Source organism: Musa acuminata, chromosome BXJ1-5, assembly GCF_036884655.1.
Source record: "Musa acuminata AAA Group cultivar baxijiao chromosome BXJ1-5, Cavendish_Baxijiao_AAA, whole genome shotgun sequence".
Classification (NCBI taxonomy): Eukaryota; Viridiplantae; Streptophyta; class Magnoliopsida; order Zingiberales; family Musaceae; genus Musa; species Musa acuminata.
This window is the reverse complement of record NC_088331.1, coordinates 6419950-6443688: the sequence shown is the minus strand read 5'-3', so window position 1 is coordinate 6443688 and position 23739 is coordinate 6419950. Positions and strand designations below refer to the sequence as shown.

The 23739-nt window shown below is 41.8% G+C and overlaps 2 protein-coding genes and 1 long non-coding RNA gene across 3 annotated transcripts; 1 reads left to right on the top strand and 2 right to left on the bottom strand.

The window, feature by feature from the left end:
• Positions 1-491: 491 nt before the first annotated feature.
• On the bottom strand, positions 492-2495 carry LOC103984300 (probable inactive poly [ADP-ribose] polymerase SRO3). Its single transcript, XM_009401785.3, has 4 exons — positions 1407-2495; positions 1082-1326; positions 871-1007; positions 492-786 (listed from the first exon to the last, which is right to left on the bottom strand). Exons 1-4 carry the CDS (start codon positions 2360-2362, stop codon positions 691-693), a joined length of 1434 nt encoding a protein of 477 aa, XP_009400060.3. The 5' UTR covers positions 2363-2495; the 3' UTR covers positions 492-690.
• Positions 2496-7226: 4731 nt separating this feature from the next.
• Positions 7227-10070, bottom strand: LOC135674932 (uncharacterized). The gene is made up of 3 exons (XR_010513771.1): positions 8901-10070; positions 8266-8826; positions 7227-7474 (listed from the first exon to the last, which is right to left on the bottom strand). It is a non-coding gene; the product is annotated as an uncharacterized LOC135674932 (long non-coding RNA).
• A 1003-nt stretch (positions 10071-11073) lies between these two features.
• LOC135673380 (protein DETOXIFICATION 48-like) lies at positions 11074-13060 on the top strand. The gene is made up of 2 exons (XM_065182301.1): positions 11074-11288; positions 11372-13060. The coding sequence occupies exons 1-2, from the start codon at positions 11118-11120 to the stop codon at positions 12902-12904; spliced, it is 1704 nt and encodes a 567-aa protein (XP_065038373.1). The 5' UTR covers positions 11074-11117; the 3' UTR covers positions 12905-13060.
• The last annotated feature ends 10679 nt before the right edge of the window (positions 13061-23739 follow it).

Below are 23739 nucleotides of genomic sequence, written 5' to 3'. Positions count from 1 at the left end.
TCGTAGGAACTCTTGGCTAAGCCAGTGATGACTCCATACGTTGTTGGTTAAGATGATAGGGTTGGGAAAGTGGTGCCATGCCTCCCGGCTCCAAAATCTATATGCAAGCCTTCCCTTTGATGACTTCCTAAGTCGGTGGCGAGATGAGTTGACAGCTTTTCCAATCAATTAGCGGCAGGAACGACGTACATCTGTTCCTGTGGAAGCATGAGTTGTGCAGAGCCAGTGGTCCTCCGGTTCTTGGAATCCTGTTCTGCTTTCTTTGTGAAAGGAAATAGGCATTCGATTCCAAAAGGCTCTTCTCAGAGAAAGCTTCCTCGCTTTGTTCTTCCATCTTTGACGCGAGCTACCAAAAAAGCAGGCGATGGCCATGAACTGTGTCCAGGGAATTAACCTCTTCCTTTCCCTTGCTGTTTTGTCATCGTTTTGTTAGGATCGATGGATTGTCCTGGCAACGTTGGAAGATGGAACTGATGATGATTCTGCTCTCATTTAAACAGAACATCGTCTCATTTCATTGCATCACACTGCTTTCATTAACAAGAAGGAACCACACATCGGCATCATAATGATGCTTGAAACAGTTTATAACCAGGAAGGAAACAATGCTTCGCTATCGTTCCAAGCTTCTTCTACTTTAATCTGCAACTAATATTGCTGCAAATGTTACTCCCAGTATTGTGAGCTGCTTCAAGAACACATTTTCCTGATTGTGGAAATCAGTAGCTTGTCTCCCACAGTGGATCTCAGATATCTGATGAAGCTTTCCTTGCTAATCTTGCCTTCCTGAAAGGAATTGCAAGAGAGAAGATATAACTAAAAGATGTTGCCCGGAAGCTGAGAAAGACAAAGGCCTGTGTTAGACTTTACCCTGAACTGGTTATATTTGATCCCCAAAACTGCCGACATGGAGGAGGGGAGAAGCTTCGCTATCTCTGCAAACAGCTTAGAGAATGACGTGCTGGAGATCGAAGGCCTTCTCCTTGAGCTCATCCTTCTCCCGTGACCTGCTATTGCACCACATGAGCATACCATTCACCGTAGAGACAACCGGCAGAACAGTGATGGTGTGCGAGAATACCTTGAGATTGGTGGCAGGAGGACCTGAAGCTAACGATATACTCGGGAAGTATGTGGGTGTTCATGTGAGTGCTCCACACGATGTACCACTTTGGGGTGGTAAGATCGTCTACGCCGCTGTCGAACTCGTCGCTGCTGGGGTGGTACTGGAGTGACCCTGCCTCGACCTTCTCCGACTTCCCCATGATGGCACGGCACAGTAGGATGTGCCGGTCGCCGTTGCTGTCAACCTCCGACAACGTAGAGCTGGAGGAAGTTTGGAACGTGATGGGTTATCGCGCTCGACCAACGTGATCAAGATCGGAGGACTGTGATGGGTTAATTACCTCGAGTGCGGAGAATGCGGCGGTGAGAGGTGGATACCGACGCCGTGGGCATGGGAACCCAAGAGGCTATTGTTGGTCCGTCCGAAGCCGTGACCGATTACCACGGCCAAATCACTCGCCGTCGTCCCGTACCAACCGAACCTGACATTTTCGTGGCCCCGAGCTGCCTTCGTCGTCTGAATCAGCGTCTGGAAGGCCTCCAATCGGGAGTTGCCGCGGAAACTCGAATGCAAACACTTACGGACGGAGGTGATGGTCACGTTGGGGTCAAACCTCCTCATTCCATCAAGAAACAGCTTCTCCACCACCTTGTAGTGTCGATCCCCGTCACTCAACGTTTCCGCTCCCGGCCACTCCCTCGGTTGATCTAAACTCGTGGTTGTCGACGTCTCAGGAGTCTCATCAGAATGCTCTTGGTGCAATTCCGACGAACCTTCTCTCCCCTTGTCCAAGGAAGAACTGTTCCTCTGACCATCGAGAAGCACTCGGGGAAAGAAGCATCGCCCGTCCGCGTCGATCCACCCGATGGAACTCGAGACGCCGTCCTTTAGATCGACCCGAGTCATCCGAAGGAAGTCGAAGAGATAGGAGGCTCCGCCGACGGGGACTTCGAGAGCCATCCTGCCGGCGTCAAGGCCGTCCCTCAAGACATCCAACACCTCGGGAGGGAAGTCGATCCACGAGCCGCCCCGGAAGAGGAGGAACCTCGTCGGGCCGCCACTCTTCTTGAGGTTCTTGGATTCTTGGACCGAGGTGGTCGACGGTGGCACCGGCGGCGGGGGCTCCGCGAAGTTCTTGGTGGTTCCGAAGCCGGCGATGGCCGGTGAGGTTCCATCTGCGGTTCTTGGGATCAACAGATGGGCGTTTGATTTGGCCATGGACGGAACGCGGAAGGAATCGCTCGAGCAAACGGGATCGGAAGGGAGGGGGGCAAGATGTTGGCGGCGCTGCTGCATCGTATTTATACCGGTTCGTCGTGGTTCGCAAGAAGACTCGTCTTATGACAGAAAAGCCTACGACGTGTCAGCAAATAACGGACATGCCACTCCTCAACGCACACACATCAAGTAATATAGAGTTATGCACGTAAAGGATAGAGAAGTCATTGCGCACATGGCGACAACACGCTTTGCTGCGTTTCATTGGAGACTTAGTTGCTAAGCCAACAGAGAAGAGGGTGGATTATTACTGATGGATTAGCGATGCCTTTTTGCTTCTGTGGGAAGCAGTGAAGAGAGGGGGGATAGGCTTGCATGCATGCAAGCATGCATGGGGTTTCCTTGGAAGCAAAGCAAAGAACAATGAGGAAAAGATTCAAAGGAGGTGATGCGTTTCTGTGCTGGATGAGGAGGGACTTGTTCTCCTTGTAGTGGACATGTGGGTTTTAGAGATCAGACTCCACCTTATTGACCTTTTTGACCTCCTCCTTTTGCCTTTAACTTTTGAATACTATGGATATCCACCCCATGAGTGGAGGGCTTTTAGGTCTCTTTCCTAGAAAGAGGATCAATTCTCTCTTGCGCTTTGGTGGGTTGGGTGTTGGAATTTCACCAAAAGATTTGTTTGGCCAAATCTCACAATCCATTTTTTTATGTTTCTTCTTTGTAAAAAGAATGATTCTTTTTTTTTTTTGGTATAAGAAAATGAAATAATGATTAACAAAGAGATTATATTTAGGTGAATTATATATGATACTCCCTTTGACTGAGCTGTTGGGATAAGATCAATGGAACAGTAAGATCTTTGGTAAATTACCAGACCATGAAATCAATTGAAGTTTGAGGATATAGACTTTGACATTCTGGTATCATATCATTTTGGTCAACCTGTGCTATCCACCTTCATGTTTGACCAAAACTTGCTGTTTATACTTCTACCTAATTCAAACACACATCAAATCTCATCATTTCCATTGACCAGTCAGTCGAACAACGACTCCTAATTCTACCAAATTCTACTATGTTTCTGGAAAGATATCAGAAGAAGAAGGTGACAACCTCGAGATTGATAGCCTCAAAATGAGCCACCTCAACTTCTTTGACATAACCAGGCCATCCATCAAAAGATTGAAAGGAAGAAGAATGCAGATGGACAAGAGCAGGTTTGGAAAGTCGAGCTCATCAGTCAAGACCACTACGTAGAAAGGGATGGAGGAAGAGGGTGTTCAAAGGTCGTCTCTTGTCTCCGGGAGACATGGTCAAGTGGATCAACCATGCAGAAACAGCTCAGAGAAAAGAAATCAATCAAGGAGCAAGAACACGCAGCCAAAAACAGGGTAAGGTGGTGATCCTTCATCTTTGGGCAATGAATGGGACGAGAGGCCTCATGTCAAGAAAGTACAAAGACTCCCAGGAAGATAACCATGAGCTGAAACCAGCCTATCTTGTGCATTCTGCTACAGAAGCTAGTGAGAGAAGAAAGGAGCGAATCATCTTCACAGCATCCTTCGTTGTCGTTCGTTGTCGTGGATAGCTCGTCTACGATCTGTTGGAGATGGAGGAGCAAGGAAAAAACAGAATACTATGATACGAATAAAAAGAATCCTTTCGACTCAAGAAAATTGATGTAGTATTTAAAAAACAGAAGGATTAATAAGAACACTTACAAGATACCAAATTCACACAGAATCTTTCTATCTATCTGTTTCTATCTCTATATCTTGCTACATGAACTACGGTCATCATTAAATAATGATAACTATCTAGATAGATAACTATGAATCAAATCTCAACACTCCCCCTTGATTCATAGTTGCATACACCGATTTGTGACATAAAATAAGAAATGATTTGGTGAGGGTATCCGCAACTTGTTCATCCGTTCCACAATACTTCATTGTTATGGCTCCACTTGCCTGAAGTACTCTTTCGATCATCTAAAACTCCTACACAATCACTATCAGTGAAACCAAATAATTTGCATTTAAATTTTGTTTTGAATGCCCATTTTAACCCAATCGCTTTCATTTCTTTCGGTAGATCCATTAGCTCCCAAGTTTCATTCTTCTCGATTGACTTGATTTCCTCTTTCATTGCTTTTCTCCATTCCTCAAAGGTTATTGGATCTGAAATAAACAAAGCAAATGTTGAGTTATAAATTTCTGTTAGTGATCTGAAATTTCTTGGAGGGGTTTCATCTGAGGAATCTGAATTTGAACTGTTATTGGGCGAGGTTGACGATGAACTTGTTGGAGCAGGATCTGTCACTTGATTCTACGGAGTGTCTAGTTTTACTTGAATCTGTATTTGTATTTCACCTTTATTGGTCTCCCAATTCCAACTTGTCCTTTCATCAAACATAACATTTCTGTTAATAATAATTTTACCACTAATAGGGTTATATAAGCGATATGCTTTCGATTCTAAGGAATAACCAATTAAGATGCATTTTTCAGATTTTTCATCAAGCTTGTGATGATTTTGTGAATTCACCAAAGCATAAGCAATATAACAGAAAATTCTTAGATGTCTAACACTTGGTTTCATACCATACCAAGCCTCAAAAGGAGTTCGATTCATAATAGCCTTTGTTGGTGAAATATTCAACAAATAAACTGATGTTGCAACTGCTTCTGCCCAAAACTGATTTGGAAGATGTTTTCCTTTAAGCAAACTTCTTGCCATTTCAACGACAGTCCGATTCTTACGCTCAGCTACACCATTTTGCTCCGGTGTATATGGTGCTGTCAATTCTCTGTGAATACCATTTTCTTCACAAAAAGAACTAAACTCATTAGATAAAAATTCACCATCTCTATCTGTCCGAAGTGTCTTTATATATCTACCACTTTGTCTTTCTACAAGTGCCTTGAATTTTCAAAAATTATCAAATGTTTCAGATTTCAATTTCAAAAAATATACCCAACTCATGCGACTATAATCATCCATAAACAATAAAAAATATTGACTTCCACCAAATGATTTTGTATTCATAGGTCCATATAAATCAGCATGAATTAATTCAAGAGAATTAGACGCTCTCCATGCTTTTTCAATAGGAAATGATTTTTTACTTTGTTTGCCATAAATACATCCATCACATACATCAAGTGTATTAATCTTAGGCAATCCGAAAACCATTCCTTTTTTACTTAACAACATTAAACCTTTAATGTTAAGGTGTTCATATCTTAAATGTCATAAACTAGACTCATTCTTTTGAGTTGTGATAAGCACATGTCTTTCAATATTTGACACATCAAGTAGAAACATCTTGTTTTGTGTCATGCAAACATTTACTATAATCAAACCAGATTTCGTATCTCTAATAGTGCATGAACCATCATCAAATATTACTGAATATCCATCATCTACTAATTATCGAACACTCAACAAATTATGTGATAAAGTAGGAACAAAGAAAACATTATCAAGGTATTTTACCTTCCATTAATTTGTCTTCACCTCAATTGTTCATTTCCCTTCCACTTGATTTGCTTGTTATCTCCAAGTCTAACATTCAACTTGTGAGTCTCATCAATATATCTAAATATTGATTTTATGCCTGACATATGATTAGAACATCCACTATCCAAAAATCAAATATCATTTGAGATATTATGAATTTGTGAATGAGTCATAAACAACTTACTATTTTCTTCATTTTTCTCCACATAGTTTGCTTGCTTTTCTCTTTTCCAGCAATCTGCCTTCATGTGACCAAACTTTTTACAATAGTGACATTGAATTCCACTCTTATAATTTTTTTGATCATAATTTGATTGCCCTTGTTCTTCATACCCACTAAAGTGTCCTCTTCCTCTTCCATTTCCTCTACCACGAAATCCTCCTCTGCCACGTCCTCTTCATGCTGATTTTTTGTCTTCTTTTGAAGTAGAAGACTCCCTCTTAGCCTGAAATGCTTTTTCTTCACTTTTTTCAAGTGACCTGTTCAACCTTACTTCATGTGCTTGCAAGGAACACATTAGTTCATCAAGTGAATATATAGATAAATCTTTTGATTCCTCAATTGCGGCAATAACAAGATCAAATTTCGGAGTTAAACTTCTCAAAATTTTTGCAACAATTATATGATCAGGAAGATGTTCACCATAAGATTTCATTTGACTAACAATTTCAGTCACTCGAGAAAGAAAATCTTGCACCGATTCATCGCTTTTCATGAACAAAATTTCAAACTCACGACGGAGGGTTTGAAGTTTTACCGTAATCACCCTTGATGAGTCTTGAAATTCATTTTGAAGTATCAACCAAGCTTGCTTTGAGGTTGTTGCTGCTGCAATTCTTGAGAAGATCATCTCATGTACAGCTTGTTGAATGAAGAACAATACCTTTGAGTCCTTCTTTCTATTCTCCCTCAGCCTGATTTCATCATCTGGATCAGCATATTCATTCTCTATTAAGTCCCAAAGATCTTGAGATTTGAATAGAGTCTTCATCTTGATACCCCAAAATTCATAGCTTTTGCCCGAGAAGATGGGGATAAGGGGTTGAGACATGGAATTGCCGTTAAAAGCCATAATGCCCAGTTCAGATCGAAACTAGGCTCCGATACCACAAATGTTGGAAATGGAGGAGCAAGATACCAAATGCACACAGACTCTCTCTATCTATCTGTTTCTATCTCTATATCTTGCTACATAAACTACGGTCCTATTTATAGGACCTAATGACACCACCCTATAACTACTAGATTGAGGTAGTTATTGAAATCATTATGTAACCACTAAATCATGATAACTATCTAACTACTAGATTGAGGTAGTTATTGAAATCATTATGTAACCACTAAATCATGATAACTATCTAGATAAATAACTATGAATCAAATCTCAAACACAATCAGAATGCAAAGCAAGTCTTGAAGGCTATCAAGTAATCAAAGAAGAGGAAAGAATCAACAGTAAATACATACTCACGAAGCAGGAAATCAAAAGATTTAGAGGCCCTTGAAGCACAATAATGAATTGAATGATACGAACACTGCTGCTCCTGCACTCCTCCTTGCAGCTTGGTCTTCAAGGATCTTCATCTTATCCTGTAATGCTTGTAGATTTTTGATAGCATCTCCAAGAAGAGAAGCCTTCTCCATCAAGCAGAAAGGGGTAACTAGTTGGAGATTTGTCATGTCAGTAAATGCACTGAATCCTAACAAATGTGTTTTCTAAGAGTAAAATAATATAGCAAGTGTTTAGCTAATCATGAATAAACCAAAAGGAAACTGAGGTTTCTGAAAACAGAGGAAGAAATGAAGGAAACAGAATGAGCAGTAAGACTGCTGACTGCAATGCTTATGTGGATTGTACAATTTATTGCATGGTTAATGATCTTTTGCACTCTAAGATTAAATTATGTGGTGAAAAACAAAGAAAGATTCTAGTCTATCTTTAGCATTAGAGCTTATCAAGATTTGTATAGCATGGAGGGAATATGGATCATTTGTTTCACTCACTTGATAGTGACCGAATGCAGTCATTTTACCTTTTGTTCTAATCTATCAGCTTCATGTCCCATTGTGCCATGTGACCATCACTAGAATTCATTGACATGATATTAAATAGAGAGTCCATCAAGGGAATTTTAGAGCCTAGATAGTGGCACTCTCTTTTCCTTGATGGGCATCATATTTGAACCTTTTGTTCTCTACCTCAGAATATGTGCTTTTCAATTATACCAAACTTGACTGGAACAGTTCAAAGATTTTTCGAACATTGATTCTTCCCTCAATAATATCATAAAGTTTATTTTTGAGTTATTAAATATGTCTAACTCTTTGATGTTGTTTCCCTCAAGCTTTTTCCTCAAAGTATGAATGCCTTCTTACTGCATTAATAGATAGATGAATCGACGATGATGAAATGCGTATCGATGATGATGAGATGTGTATCGATGGAACTCACCAACCTTCGGTCGCATTCTGAACCTGAAGATCAACAGTGACAAATTCCTTCCAGATAGCTTAATGGAATGGTTTCTCATTCTTCCCTGTGCTGGTTCTTAGCTGATGAGCCTGCTGCAGATACTCCTAGTTGACAGCTTGGTGGCCAACAAGATGAGGAGATGCTGAACAATGCCGTAGATGGAGACATGGTTAGGGTCGCTGTGAACTTTAGACTTGTCATCAGATTTTCTTGCATCAGCATCTTGGAACAAGTTATTGGGATTGAGACCTTCAATACTCTGCATTAAACACCGAAAACTACAGCTATAATTTGGACAAACCGATCGATGCTCATAAAATTGTTGCAACAAAATGACAATGCTCTCATGTATAAACAATATGAGCTGCAACAAAGGTTAGAAATGCTCAATACTCAGCTGTCAATTGATGTGTTGATAAAGAAGCTACTTCTATTTGTTGATCATTAATAACCAGAGTCTTTGGAGCACCAACTTAGCTGGTAGAGACTCCACTGCAACTGAGATTATCACCAGAAGCACATTTGTCCTCGCAACTTATTCTGCTATGTCTGTCTCATTAGCATTGACATCACTAGTGCACTCTATCCAAAGTTTCATAAGAATCAGAAGATACCTGTGTTCTAGCCTTGGTGTCTTAATTCTATTCACCATAGAGCATAGTAGGGGTCCAATGTTACCCAACACTCTTTCTGTGTCCACTGAATTCATTCTCAATAGTAGAAAAGATAGAAAGAAATGGTAGGATCAATTTACCTAGTTGTGAACAGGCTCTTGTTATGCCTCATTGTGACTGAAACTGATTCTTTAGGTCAGAAGACATGGCCAAAATCTGCATTTCATGTCTGCTCTTTTATGCAAATGTATGGTCTATCTGCCCCTGCAATGTGTCAACCAGACAAATTACAACCAAAAGAGCAAGCAGCCATCTTGGTAAGGTTCTTAGCTACATAGGACCATCAACAGAATAAGACCAAGCAAGCTTAAGATGCCACTGCAATGAGCAGAGTTTTGCAGGTGTGAGGAATACTTGAGCCAACTACATCCATATCTGCTAAGATAGGCTTAAATGTTTGCCACTATTAGATATTATTCTGCTTGGAATTCATCATTGTAGGGTCTGGAATTTAGATTTGTGATCAGGTCCATTTCCAATGCATATAAGTTATAAAAGGGGCCCAAATTTTCACCAATGCAGAAGTAGATCCCCAGAATCCTAACAAGGATTTCAAATAGCAGCAGCAGAAAAAAATATGAAAGAGAGAGAGAGGGGGGGTGGGTTGGGAAAGGAGCTCGGAAAGTGACAAATAGGTGGTATGGCAAGCCAGGGTGCCCACTGCAATCAAGAGGACCACAGTGGGTGCAATTGCATGGACTCTTGTCTTGTGTCACAAATGCTGCATGCAGACATACCATACACCTACACAGATCTCCCCGATCCCTAACATACATGGGTTTCACCAGCTGATCCCCTGGTGCTGCAGCAGCAGCTAGCAGCAATGGCAGCAGCTCTCTCTGTTCAGCTCACTCAAAGACGAAAAGCAATGTGGCATGTATTCGTAGTACGTATGTGTATGAGAGAGAGAGAGAGAGAGAGAGAGAGAGGTAATCGGGTGGTGTTCTTGCTATGGTTGTGGGGGCTCTCCAATTTTGGAGCCATTGGCAAGCAGGGAGCTGCAGCCCCATCACCATGCTGTGGAAAGGGATAGAAGGAGCAAGTGGACTCGATCGGAGCACGTAATGTCCTCCGTGTGTTCCCCTACCTTCCAACTGTTTCCTCCTCACTGTACACACCATCTGCAACTTTGTCAGTCACCATTGCCTCGCCACCTCCCTCTGCAATTACCACCATTTCCACTCCCCCACTGCTGCCACGGCTGCATTCACCCCGAGAACAGGGAAAATGACACTCCCAAAACACTCCAAAGTTTCATGGCCCCTCACCGGAGTGCTGAATCCACTTGCAGAAGGAATTGGGAACTTTCACAGAAATAGGACAAGTTGGAGAAGGAACAAATGCGAGATATGAGGGATTCTGCACAAAACAGGCAGTGGAAGCCCACTCTCCGTTCCCAACAAAACTCCACTAATAAAAAAGATGAGACGACAGGAGGAGGAGTCTCTTAGCTGCCAAAGGTTCCAGCAAAACCCCATCGATGGAGCACCCAGCGAAGAATTCTTCTAACAGGAAACATATTAGGCACTCCTGGAAGAAATGGAATCAGGCAACAGCAACGGGTAGGAGGAATATGTTCATCAGGGCATTGCTAGATCAAAAAAATCCTCGAGAAAACAGCTCGATGCCTAAAGAGACGTGACTGCCTGTAAAACCAGTGGCATTTTGAACGCACACATGCATGGTTTGACGAATCGGATCCAACAGAAAGATTTAGCATTGGATATCATGTACGTTGAAGATTTAGAAAAGAGATTGTTCTGTCAAGCAGGGACCAATGCAGACAGATCGAACAACGGTGAATCGTAAAAGGAGAAGGCAGAAAAGGAAAGGTGTCAGTGGTAAAAACCTGAAACGAAAGGAAGATAAGCAGCAGTTGGGAGGGAGAGCTGTGGAGTCCCTTCGAGACAAGGATCTGCTTTAAGCCTTCGGCAGATGAGATCCAGTCTTCGGCTTCCTCCTTAGAAGCCCCACATGAACAAGCCATTTGCGAGGCCTTAAAGCACAAGCCATTTGCAATTGGACTTTTGACGCACACGATAGACACGTTGACCAGAAAACCCCCTGACCCTGTCCTCTCCTCCTCCTTTATATAAGCAACTGGGTCTCCCCTTCCTCCCTCTCAACTCAAGGACAGCAGCAGGAGGCAAAGGACACATGAAGCAACAGACGACGACACTTCTCCAGGCCTCGATACCTTCATGTCAATCCAACACCTCACCTCCCCCCTCTCCGAATTCCCACCCGTTCGCCACCACCGATAAACTCATCAAGGATCCTCCTATTGACCCCCTTCAAGACCTCCACAGATGGCCTACTCCTTCGGAGGTATCATCATCTTGTTGCTACTGGATTGTGTTCATCGGCACAGGGAGACACTAATGCTATGTTTTCGCATGAATTCTATTCAGGTGGTAGAGGAAATGAGAGCCATAGGGAAGATATCCATACCGACAGCTTTAACAGGCCTAATCATCTACCTTCGTGCCATGATCTCCATGCTGTTCCTCGGTTACCTCGGGGAGCTTGAGCTGGCGGGAGGCTCGCTCTCCATCGGGTTCGCCAACATCACGGGTTACTCGGTCCTCTCCGGCCTCGCCATGGGCATGGAGCCCATCTGCGGCCAGGCCTTCGGCGCCAGGCAACGCAAGCTCCTCGGCCTCACCCTCCAGAGAACCGTTCTCCTCCTCCTGTGCACCTCGGTACCAATCTCCCTGCTCTGGCTCAACATGAGGAGGATCCTGCTGTGGTGCGGCCAGGACGAGCAAATATCCTCCACCGCTCAGACCTTCATTGCCTTCGCCATCCCTGACCTCTTCTTCTTATCGTTTCTGCACCCGATGAGGATCTATCTGAGGTCACAGAACATCACCTTTCCGGTCACCTACTGCTCGTTCGTCTCGGTCGTCCTTCATGTGCCGCTGAACTATATTCTCGTGGTGCACTGGAAGATGGGGGTCGCCGGGGTGGCCTTCGCAATGGTGTGGACTAACCTGAATCTCTTCATCTGCCTGCTGCTGTTTATACTGTTCTCGAGGGTGTACAAGGACTCCTGGGTCAGCCCCAGCAGCGACTGCCTCAGGGGGTGGTCGGAGCTGCTTAAGCTGGCCATACCGACATGCGTGTCGGTGTGTCTCGAGTGGTGGTGGTACGAACTCATGATAATGATGTGTGGCCTACTCCTCAATCCCAAAGCTACGGTAGCTTCCATGGGGATCCTCATCCAAACCACCTCGTTGGTGTACGTCTTCCCATCCGCCTTGAGCCTCGGGGTGTCGACCCGGGTGGGGAACGAACTGGGGGGGAATCGCCCCGCCAAAGCTCGGACGGCGACCATCGTGTCGCTGGCCGCGGCCGTCCTGCTCGGCCTGGCGGCGATGACCTTCACCACCTCGATCAGGCACCGGTGGGGCAGGCTGTTCACCGACGACGCCGAGATTCTGGAGCTGACCGCGGTGGCTCTGCCGATCGCCGGGCTCTGCGAGCTGGGGAATTGCCCGCAGACCACCGGCTGTGGGGTGCTGCGAGGGAGTGCGAGGCCGAGCACCGGCGCCAACATCAACCTTGGCTCGTTCTACCTGGTGGGCGCCCCGGTCGCCATCTTGTTGGGCTTCGTCATGGGGATGGGGTTCCCGGGGCTGTGGCTGGGGTTGCTGGCGGCGCAGGCATCATGCGCACTGCTCATGGCCTTCGCCCTCTTCAACACAGATTGGATGGTGGAGGCTGAGAAAGCCAAAGCATTAACAGATTCTTCTTCTTCTTCTTCTTCATCTATCATTCCTAAGGCTGTCGGTAGCAGTGGCATAACTACCGCTAACACGGCAGCTGCCACTGAAGATTCAAAGCAGACAGCAGCGATCTTGGAGGAGATCGTGTGCATCGGTGGCGACGAGAGGCGAGTCGTGGCATCAGAAGCAGATCCACTCATATCTCGAGTGGAGTGAGTATGGTGGATGTGAATATTTTTGGTGAAGCCTCATGTACAAGTGAGACTACTTTGTTCCTTTGCCTCACCCCTTCGTTTTCTTTGTATCTTTTGATTCTAATGTGGTGTACGGGTTGAGACCACACGTGGAATGCACTCCCGCATCTCTGCATCACCTTCCAAGTCTTCATAGGTTGACATAACCGTGGCTCCCTCTTTCTCTTCACTGCATGCTAAGAAATGATAAAAAGACACAAGTGTATACTGCTGAGATGACCAACACAAACCATCAAATTACATATCCAACCTTTGACAAAGTTGGGCACTCACTCACTCCATTGCTTGTTCCCATTGACCAATCCATTGCAACTTCTCCCCATTCTGATCGCAATTCTTGTTACGTATTTAGTCAAGCTTTTCAACTTGAGCAGTAAGATGCCAGTTCATGTCCCAAAGCAGGCCGCTTGCATGAATGACTCCTAAATGATGAAGTTGTGGCTCAATTTTAATACACTCCTACATCATTCAGAAAACAGATATGGCACACAAGACCATTGTCTTACCCCTCGACAACACACTTCCTTACAATATGCTATGCTCCAAAGGATAAGTAAGCTCAACGCCTAGTGTCAAACAACCACTGCAAGAGAGAGAGAGAGCAGTGATACATGATAACAAGTGGCGACAGTGGAAAAGGCCATTGTGTGAGGGGAGAGAGAGAGAGGTCGGTCCCCTGCTACGAAATGAAGAAACAATAGACTGCTATTATTGCTTGTCTTCCTCTCAGATGACAAAAATTTCTGAGCAGTGCTTCTGAATAGGAAAATAACAGAGACTTTTCTCACTAGTCTCGTATATATATATATATATATATATATATATATATATATATGACACCAAAAATCTAATCCTTGGGAATATAAAAAATCAAAATGTCTTGTTCTTATATTTTTTTCTTGGCTCCATCTCTATCTATTACTACTGTTAGCACTCATAATATTCTTCAAGCTCATCAGATTTTTCCATGACGTGAGGAGGAAATGGGCCATGAAGAATCTTTGAATGGTTGTTTAATAGTGACTTTTGGCATTATGTCAGCCACGAAATGAACTATGAATGCAGTAGCAAATGCATGTAGTTTTTTCTATCTCAATGCAGGAAGCTTTCACCAATGCAGATTCAGATCAACAACTGTAAAATCATACTAGACATTCATAATCAGATTAAAAACACTTGAACATAAACAGTTTATTTATGTAGACTTGACCTACTAACTTATTGAATGAAATAGGCTAGCAGAATGATTCGGTAAGTAGAATAAAAAAATTGCAAGGATTTTCAAAAATAATATCAAAGTCCACATCTTTTAATGTTTTTAATTAACAAATTGCGTAATTTTATCGACACACCTACGAGCACCAACACTAGGCAAATCAGCAATACAATAGCTCTACATATGCCATGCACATGAACAAAAAGATCTACACTCGCACATGCTTCTTCCAGAGAAGAAGATAACTAATGTGCATCATAATAATAGAGATGTACTACAGTACAATCTGAATTGAGTTCCATATTTGAGAAATAAATGTCCTACATTCATATGTAGAATCCAATTACCTTTGGTTGGACGGTAGGGTTCAGCCAGGAGCTGCCACCATAAAAAGAGGGCCATTATTTTTCATGTATAATTTTGTATATATTGCACCCCAACCAGAAAGGGGAAAACACAAAATATACTTCTCACAAAGAGACCGAAAGGATGTCACTCCACAGACAACACAGTGAGCTATTCGAGGACGAATTGTGTCAGACAATGACTACTGATTGACTTGTGAGGAGACAATATCCAATGGGAGCATCATTCAGTCAAGAAAGTATGATGATCAAACAATGGGTATTGACATGTGTCAGCTTAATCCCGACAGATTGACTGATATAATGACGCTTACCAACTAAAGGACTCATTAGTTCATGATGTATCAGTATCGTGGCACTAACAAGGAACAATTAGTATGCAACCTGCACTTAAGTTGACCTTTGAGGGACGGCAAAAGTCGTCGCATAATTAATCTAGAAAAGGTTGGCTAAAGCTCTGTTAGTGTGCTGCTCTGAACAAAAACAACCATCTGTTGGAGCAGCTTTAATACTTATACTATCTGAAACAACCCCACACACACACACATAATGTAAGCATGTAATCTCTAGTGTTTATTATATCATCTCTTCTGCTAGTGAAATTGGCATATCCTGAAAAGATAATCCAACAAAGAGAGATAATAGAAGCATCATTACTCCCAATATAGAGAGATAACATAACCATCATTATCACTAAGCAAGCATCTTAATGTTTCCCAGCAATAAGGTGACACATCTGATGTAACTTCTCTTTATGAAGGACTGAGATATTGGGTGGCAGACAAGTCGACAAGTGTCGCCCCGTCATTGTCCAAGTGCCATTTATGATCAGGTTCCTAATTCTTTGGCCTTCTCTTTTCCAATTAAACAAAGCTAATAGTTTGGCTCATTGGTGAAAGTGGTGAGTTTTGGTAAGAAAAAGGAGATCCACAAGAATCTGAACAAGAAGAAAACCAGGCAGCAGATGGAGGAGGAATAGGAGAAATACCATCTTTTTTTGTTGTTGCTTATGTGGGGATCTCATTGGAACATGTTCAAACCAAGAAGGTATTAGGTCAGGCATCTTCTCTGCATGTCATGTCAAAATCCTAGCTAGATTGGTAAGTGCTCCTTATCCCCCCAAGACACAAAAGCACAAAAGCCCAAAGCAACTTCAAGTTGTCCACTACCAGCCATTCTAAAGAGGATGGGGGTAGATAGGGCTTACCCTGTAGGCAATGGCACTTGTGTCTCCCCAGCTCACCCTAATTCATCCCCCCACCACCCTTGTAGTAAGACTTTCTCTCATCAAGGCTCATTAGGTGGCAAGCTCCAAGCCCAAAGAGTACATAGCAGCATTCAATGAGCTCAGGTGGCATCTGTCCTTCGGGTTATTGTCCCATGCGTCATGAATCAGTGGTTCATATGAATATTCCACATTTTTGGGTCATTCAGAAAAGACTTGCCACATGGCTCAGCTATGAGGCCAACGACACTAGGGATCTTAGTTGCACAAAATGGAAGAGTTTCGAGCTAATGAGATATTTTTAGCTACCAGACAAGGACATATCTAAAACAGATAGTTCACATCATCTATGTGAACTATTTACTTGGGCAAGCAACACGTTAATGGAAAGAGACAACCCGGTAAGTGACAGATCTAGTGGTCAATGGATGAACCCAACAAACCTCCCTCGATAGAAAGAGAGAAGCAAAAGATCCACATACAACAACCCACAAGACCGAGATAAACGTATAGATCAAGTTCAACCCTTTTGACATGTTTACAGGACGATCATTCAAAGATGTCCAGAAACTCAACTCCCCTATAGATTTAGAGTCAAAGACATTGTTGTCTATCAATTAGAACAGTAGATGTGGGTCCAAACCTTGACAATATTGTGACAAGGGAGTGGCTGTGGCCACTGTGGGGAAGGAATGGTGGTCCACCTTCACATCTAAAGAAATGAGGTGTTGAACACAAGAACTATAGAGGCTGTCTCCTTTTCTCAGAGCTACTTTCGGTCTCTCTAAACGAAAACCAACTCCTGAAAGCAATGGCAACGCCATCCTACTTGTCTCATCAATGTCTTCCAAGTCATTCTTTATCACTCGATCATTTCTCCCTCGATAAAATAAGATATCACTTCAGGGTCTGTGGAAAAGGCTTCCCCGCCATTATCGAAGTGCCACAGACACCTACGAAGGGGACTGACAGCTACAGGTGAGCTTTTGGGAGGCACTACAAGTGGCCTAACCAGAGACGCCTTTGAAGCAAAGAGAGACAAGTGAATGCTCACTAGGCAGGTGGTTGACTATTTTGGCACGTTGGAGTTGAGGTGTTTTTGAGAAAATAAGTTTCATACTGGAGATTAAATGGCTTGATAGTTGCAGGAAAGCAAGTCCAAGAGAAAAGTTCGGGGATAACTATCCCTAATGGTCAAAGAATAAAGGAACCCAAAACAAACCATACAAATGGAATAGAATAGCTTCCCTGAGTAGAAAAGATCCAGACGCAAGAAGAATCCATGTTCAAACTTTGACTGCTCAGATGATTCTTATGCTAGACAAGGTTGGGCCAAAAGATCTCTGACTACAGGCACATTGAAAAGAACATTAGATTAGTGGCTCAGTCAACTGCATTCATGGTCAGAAATGAGCAATTCAACTTCATGTTACCCACATGAATCTCATGCAAGCATATGCCTCATCAATTCAAGTGGTTTAAGATGAAACTAAGGGCTAGGACAAAGTGAATGCAGGGAACTTACACAAGGCCACTCCATTGCTCCCACAGATCTGATGTCTTCTTCGTTCAAGTTCTCTGTGAGAAAGCAAGACTTCTGCAACCGTCCCATTATTCTCAGAATTGATGCTTTGACTGCATTTTCTTGGTCGGAAAACAAGAAACTTTGGCTTTCTGGAGAAAGACATGTAGATTTTCATAAGAAGTTTGACCATCAATTGTTCATAATGCAACACATTATAACCATAAACAGGATAATATGGAATTGTTATATATGAAAATCTTTTTGTTATTCAAGTTGTGACGGAAACAGATTTTACTTGCTCATCAGTTCATCATGCGTTCTGACTGGAGTATCAGCAGTCTAAGTAACAGCAGAGCATCACAAAACTCCGTGAACAGAAAAGTATAAAAGAACAGTGTATGTGAGATGATCCATAATGTTCACTAATTTACAATTGTCTACTGAATAGGCATCTGATACCTGACATTCATGTTGATGTTCTAATGCCTCAACATACCAGCAGGTTCTTCTTGTGGATTGGTAAGCATTACTTAGCATCTTCATTGCCAAATTCTTCAAGCTCATCAACATTCATCCATCTCACTTGTCTATAGATTCACCACCATCAAACTGGTAGCAAAATCTGGCAAGTCTCATATTAAATTTATATATTCCATTATTAAACAATAATAATATCAACTCAAGCAATGAAGAGTAGTATATGCTTTAGGCATTTTCTCGTTTTTAATTATAAGCATGCATATCGAACAAGACATCTTTTTAATATGAATAACTAAGATGCATTATCAGTGCCTAACACCCAAGCTTCTACTATGAACATGGACTCGATAATTAAGATCCCAATTTAGTAGACTTTAGTATTACTTGTAGGAGTTTCCAGTGCTAACTGGTTGCCTATATCAATACTGCAATATCCACTACAAAGATCCCCTACAGCAAAAAGCTCATGTACATCATATATGTACCAAAAGAAATGAAGAGACTAGATCCTAAAAGCAAATTTATCAACATAGTGACTTACGCTTTTATTTATCGATTACTCGACAAATCAAGGCTGCCAAAGATTTGGAATGATCAGCATTTTTCTAGCATTCATTTCTACCAAAGATAAATCAGCTGTTATGCTACTGGTCCAGCATTATCAAAGCACATTTTGCAGGTTCCTACCCATTCTGTGCATAACTACATTCCAAACCCTATTTGAGCTAACCTCAACTTGTTCTGATGTTTACAGCATGCGAGTGTAAACCCTAATCTACTGCATACACACCTTATAACTCAACCTCTGCTACACTCACCAGTCTTCATGGGTCCTCCTTTTTACTAAATATTAAAACATGAGTATCTTTTTATATAACTAACTTCTTTTATGGTATCCAAAATGTCTAAAGCTCAATTTAGTTTACAAAGTAAATGATAGGCATTATGTTAATTGTCACCTATTATAAAGGGCAAGCTCAATTTGGTTTACAAAGTAAATGAAAGGCACTATGTTAATTGTCACCAATTGCAAAAGTCATGCTCAAGTTAATTCCTATATGGTGCCTAGATATACTATGTCAATACATGATTCCAAACCATAAAATGCAAAACTTTTCACCATACAGATTTACCTCATTTAAGATGCTAGCAAAAGGTACAGTATGAAATTAAAGATAAAAAAGGATACTGTACCAACTTACTGAGAATATAACACACCTGGAAAACAACAGACTAAAAGGTCTTAGTCAATAGCTTTTATCCGATTTTAACCAATTTGCCATTTGTTGGTCAATGAAGGACCAATGCAGAGTTCATTATTATCCACATTTTGAGAAAGTCCACTTATAGATAGAATTCAGGTGTTTGATTTGAACTTAGGTTTACCGAATCTCTCTCTCTCCCCCTCTCTACAGATATATGTATATAAGAGAAAAAATGTTCTCAGGTTAGACATCTGTCCAATGAAGAATGATATCAATTATTATCTGTCATCTTTAATATCTTAGTCCCAACAATTGGCCCTAGATAAGCTATCTTTCATTTCAAGCCTAGAAATTCATACCTTCATACTAATTTTCAATTGATGATCCTATCAGAAACCAAATTTGATACCTTTGGATTAGCTAGAGAGCTGCCTACTGCATTTTATATTTGGTATTCAAATTTTTAACAGAACATACGAAAAAGTTGTAGTTAATCTGATTCCTCAGTTATCTGTTCTCTATACAGATGCAAGACATGTTCCATTCTTCAACTATAATCAAAATAAAAGATTTAATTAGATAGAAATAGAATGTCTCTTCTAAAATTCTCTGTAAAAAAATAGAGGCTAAAACACTTTGTACAACTACTTAATAGCTTCTAGAAAAAGAAAAAACTTAACCTGAAATACCAAACTACTTTTTTCCAAATGCATATTGTAATTGGAAAGAAAGATGAATCAAGCTTTCAAATTCAACCTTAAAATCATCAATTTTTCTATTCATAATATTTCAGACACCAGCCTAATGCAATTAAATTTAGTACAGTGTAGTATGGTAAACCAAAATGCTATGAACCAAAGAGAAACATTGCATCCAACACAAAGATACCAAAATATCTCTCGAAAAAATACAATAAACACTTTCAAATTTATTAAACAAGCACCAACAAAATTTATATCTATTATATAACAATAAAACAAAATCCAATTTTTCAGATAATTTTATATCAAAAAATAAAATTGGCAGGGGCACCTGAACAGTTAAATCCTGCCAATATAAATTACTTGGTTTTCAACATTCAGAACTTATGAATCAAACACATACAAGTCGAGCAATCTATCATACAGACCTTCCTCTGTACCATCCTCGTTCGCTTGGTGAAGCAGAAGTTCAATTGTGCAGTCCTCCAAATGGAGACTATCCTCTTGAAGCTTCTTCCTTGTCTTCCTACCAACCATCTGCTCCTAAGCACGGTCCTTGGCCACCTTAACGACTGTATCAACATTGAATGATGGCCTTATGATCATATAAATCCGCTGCTAGAAGCTTCAATTTTGTTCTCTATATAACTCCTAGTCTCCACACCAACAACAAAAGATGGTGGAAAAGCATCAATATCCAACACTTTCTCGAGCATTAATGTCTTCTCTGAATCCTAGAGCCCCTCTAAGCCTCAATCTCTATGAAGATCCTGAGCTTAAATCCTGCTTTCGTCACTTACCCTATGCACCAAAAAAAAAAAAAACCCACAATCTCTAACTGCTATCACCTCATTTTTCTCTTTTCCAATGTCCTTAACTCTTTCCAAAACCTTCTCACAAACACTTGAAACGCACGCCCCTGAGAGCTTGATTGATAAGTAGATATCTTTACATCTTCTATAAAGATCACTTGACCCGCCACAAAATATCTGGGATGTCTTCATTTTCCTCTTCCGTTATTCCTGTCCCTATTTCTGCAGGGACTCTGAGCACTTCTCAAAGTCTTATCACCATCAATACTGCAGCACTCATTCCCTTCAAATTATCCAAAGGTGGCAACTACGCATCTTGGCGGGCACAACTTTCTAATCTTTTATTTGGCTATGATCTCTTAGGTTACGTTGATGGCTCTCTCCAGTGTCCACCTGAAGTGATCAACATCCCAGGCGAACCCAATCTAGTGCCAAATCCAGCCCACCAACTATGGTTACGTCAAGATCGCCTCATCCTCCAAGCTATTCAAGCTTCCGTTGCTGGATCCATTGCCCCGCTGATATCCTCATGTACGACTGCTGCAGAAGCATGGTGCAAATTACAAACAACTTTGGCAAATCGCTCGCGTACTCGCATGCTCGGACTTCTCTCCAATCTGATGAAAATGAAACACGAGGGAAGTACTATTGCTGATTATCTACAAAATATCAAAGTTATCATCGATGATTTAGCTTTGATAGGTCATTCTCTCAGCGATGAAGAAGTCCTAATCCATACCCTCAATGGCTTAGGAGGCGAGTACAAAGAACTGACAGCAGCACTTCGGGCACGTGACTCCCCAATTGGTTGGTTCTGCCGAACGCAAACATCGGCATATCGTTGAAACTGGTCTCTCCCTTCTACATCAAGCATCCATGCCACCATCTTTTTGGTCAGTAGCTTTTCAAACTGCAGTTTATCTCATTAATCGTATGCTCACTCCAGTCTTACAATACCAGTCACCATTTGAAAAATTATTCCACAAACTTCCAAACCTTCATAAACTCAGAGTTTTTGGCTGTTTATGTTATCCATGGCTCCGTCCCTATGCGTCAACAATGATTTGGCTAAGCTGCCTCCTAGCCTTATGGGGCCCAGACCAAACCCTCCTTACCCATATCAAGGTGGTAACTTTCATAATACTCAGTCGTCGCATCCTGACTTCACAGGCCGCCAACGAGTTGTTTGCCAACTATGTGATAAAGTTGGACACTCCGCGAAAGTCTGTCGGTCTCGTCCCAGACTCCCTACTCCATCACAATGGCCTCAGGCGAATTTCATGGCTACTCCAACTCCTACTCAACCTAATTGGATTGTGGATTCGGGCGCCTCTCATCACATCACCTCTGATCTTCAAAACTTGTCCATCCACAACAACTATGACGGAAATGAAGATATCATCATCGGTGACGGTAAAAGAATTCCTATTACTCATTCTGGTTCCTCAACGCTTAATTCACTTACCACAACCTTTACACTCGATGATGTTTTGTGTGCACCTAACATTAAAAGAAACCTCATTTCCGTTTCTCAATTCTGTAAACAAAATAATACATCAATTGAATTCTTTCCTAACTTTTTTCTTGTCAAGGATTTGAGCACGGGGGCATCCTTGGTCCAGGGCCAGAACAAAGACAACATTTATGAGTGGCCATCCACTTCACAAATTACCCTTCCTACTGCTCACTCCTCAATCGCAGCTCCGGTTGATGTATGGCATCGTCGTCTTGGTCATCCCTCCCCTTTTATTCAGCAAAAATTACTTTCTCGTTATTCTCTTCCTACCTTGAAAATCAATAGCACTATTAATCATTGTGATGCTTGTCTTTGCAATAAAAGTCATAAACTGCCTTTTGGGACAACCTCCATTTCTTGCTCTAAACCATTTGAAATCATTTATACCGACGTGTGGGGCCCTGCCCCAATTCCTTCTTTTGACAAGTTTCGTTTTTATGTCATTTTTGTAGATTATTTTACTAAGTACACATGGTTATATCCTCTCCATCATAAGTCTGATGTTTCTACTGTATTTACCAACTTTCGAAAGTTGGTCGAGAATTTTTTTCAATCTTCCATTAAAACAGTTTACTCTGATGGTGGAGGCGAATATCAAGCCCTCACGTCCTTACTCTCAAGATTCACATACTACTATTACTCCAGTTCAACAGCTTCTCACTCCCTCTATTCCTCCACTCCCTTCCTCACAAGTTTCCCCTATTAATGAAGTCATACCCTCGGCAACATTGCCACTGGCTTTACCTTCTCCTAGATCTAGTGACATTGTTGTGCCGACGGTTGACCCTGTCCATGACAGTGACTCGCCCTCGGCTATACCACCAACACAATCTACCACTTCCACCCCCCCTAGACATCCAATGACAACACGCTCCAAAAGTGGTATTTTCAAACCACGTCAAGTCCTTGACTTACATGCTATAACAAATTCCTCCATTGAGGCCAGTGAACCCACTACAATCACTCAAGCTCAAAAATCTTCTCACTGGCGTAAAGCCATGTGTGACGAATATGATGCTCTCCTCCATAACTCTACATGGACCTTAGTACCCTTTCATCACACACAAAATATCATCGGGTGTAAATGGGTCTTTCGAATTAAGCGGAACCCAGACGGATCCGTTGCCAGATACAAAGCACGTCTAGTCGCCAAAGGATTTCATCAACGACCTGGTGTCGACTTCACAGAGACATTTAGTCCCGTTGTTAAACCCACAATAATTCGTCTTATCCTGAGTTTGGCTATCTCAAAGGGCTGGCACATACGACAATTGGATATTAACAATGCCTTTTTACAGGGGTCACTTACTGAAGATGTCTTTATGCAACAACCTCCTGGTTTCGTTCATCCTCAATATCCGAGGCATGTCTGCAAACTTCAAAAAGCTATTTATGGACTTCGTCAAGCTCCAAGGGCTTGGTATAACGAGCTTGGCTCGTTTTTGACCTCAATTGGCTTCATCAATTCAAAGTCTGATACCTCGTTATTCATTTGCCAGCACAATGGAAGCATAATATATCTTTTAGTATATGTGGATGATATTATTGTCACAGGAAATAATCCTTTGAAGACTCAGGCATTTCTAAAGCACTTGGCCGATCGATTCTCCCTCAAAGATCTAGGAACTTTAAGCTACTTTTTGGGAGTGGAAGCAACATTTACATCTTCAGGTCTCTTCCTATCACAAAGAAAGTATATTCAAGATTTATTATCAAAGGCAAACATGCAGGATGCGAAAGAGGTTACAACTC

What these genes read in the sequence shown, in the direction of transcription:
- LOC135673380 (XM_065182301.1), top strand. Translation starts at nt 11,118, where the DNA reads ATGAAGCAACAGACGACGACACTTCTCCAGGCCTCGATACCTTCATGT. An exon ending in GATGGCCTACTCCTTCGGAG is followed by an intron (nt 11,289 to 11,371) that starts GTATCATCATCT and finishes AATTCTATTCAG; the next exon opens with GTGGTAGAGGAAATGAGAGC.
- LOC103984300 (XM_009401785.3), bottom strand. Translation starts at nt 2,362, where the DNA reads ATGCAGCAGCGCCGCCAACATCTTGCCCCCCTCCCTTCCGATCCCGTT. An exon ending in CCGCATTCTCCGCACTCGAG is followed by an intron (nt 1,327 to 1,406) that starts GTAATTAACCCA and finishes AACTTCCTCCAG; the next exon opens with CTCTACGTTGTCGGAGGTTG. An exon ending in TCAAATATAACCAGTTCAGG is followed by an intron (nt 787 to 870) that starts GTAAAGTCTAAC and finishes AATTCCTTTCAG; the next exon opens with GAAGGCAAGATTAGCAAGGA.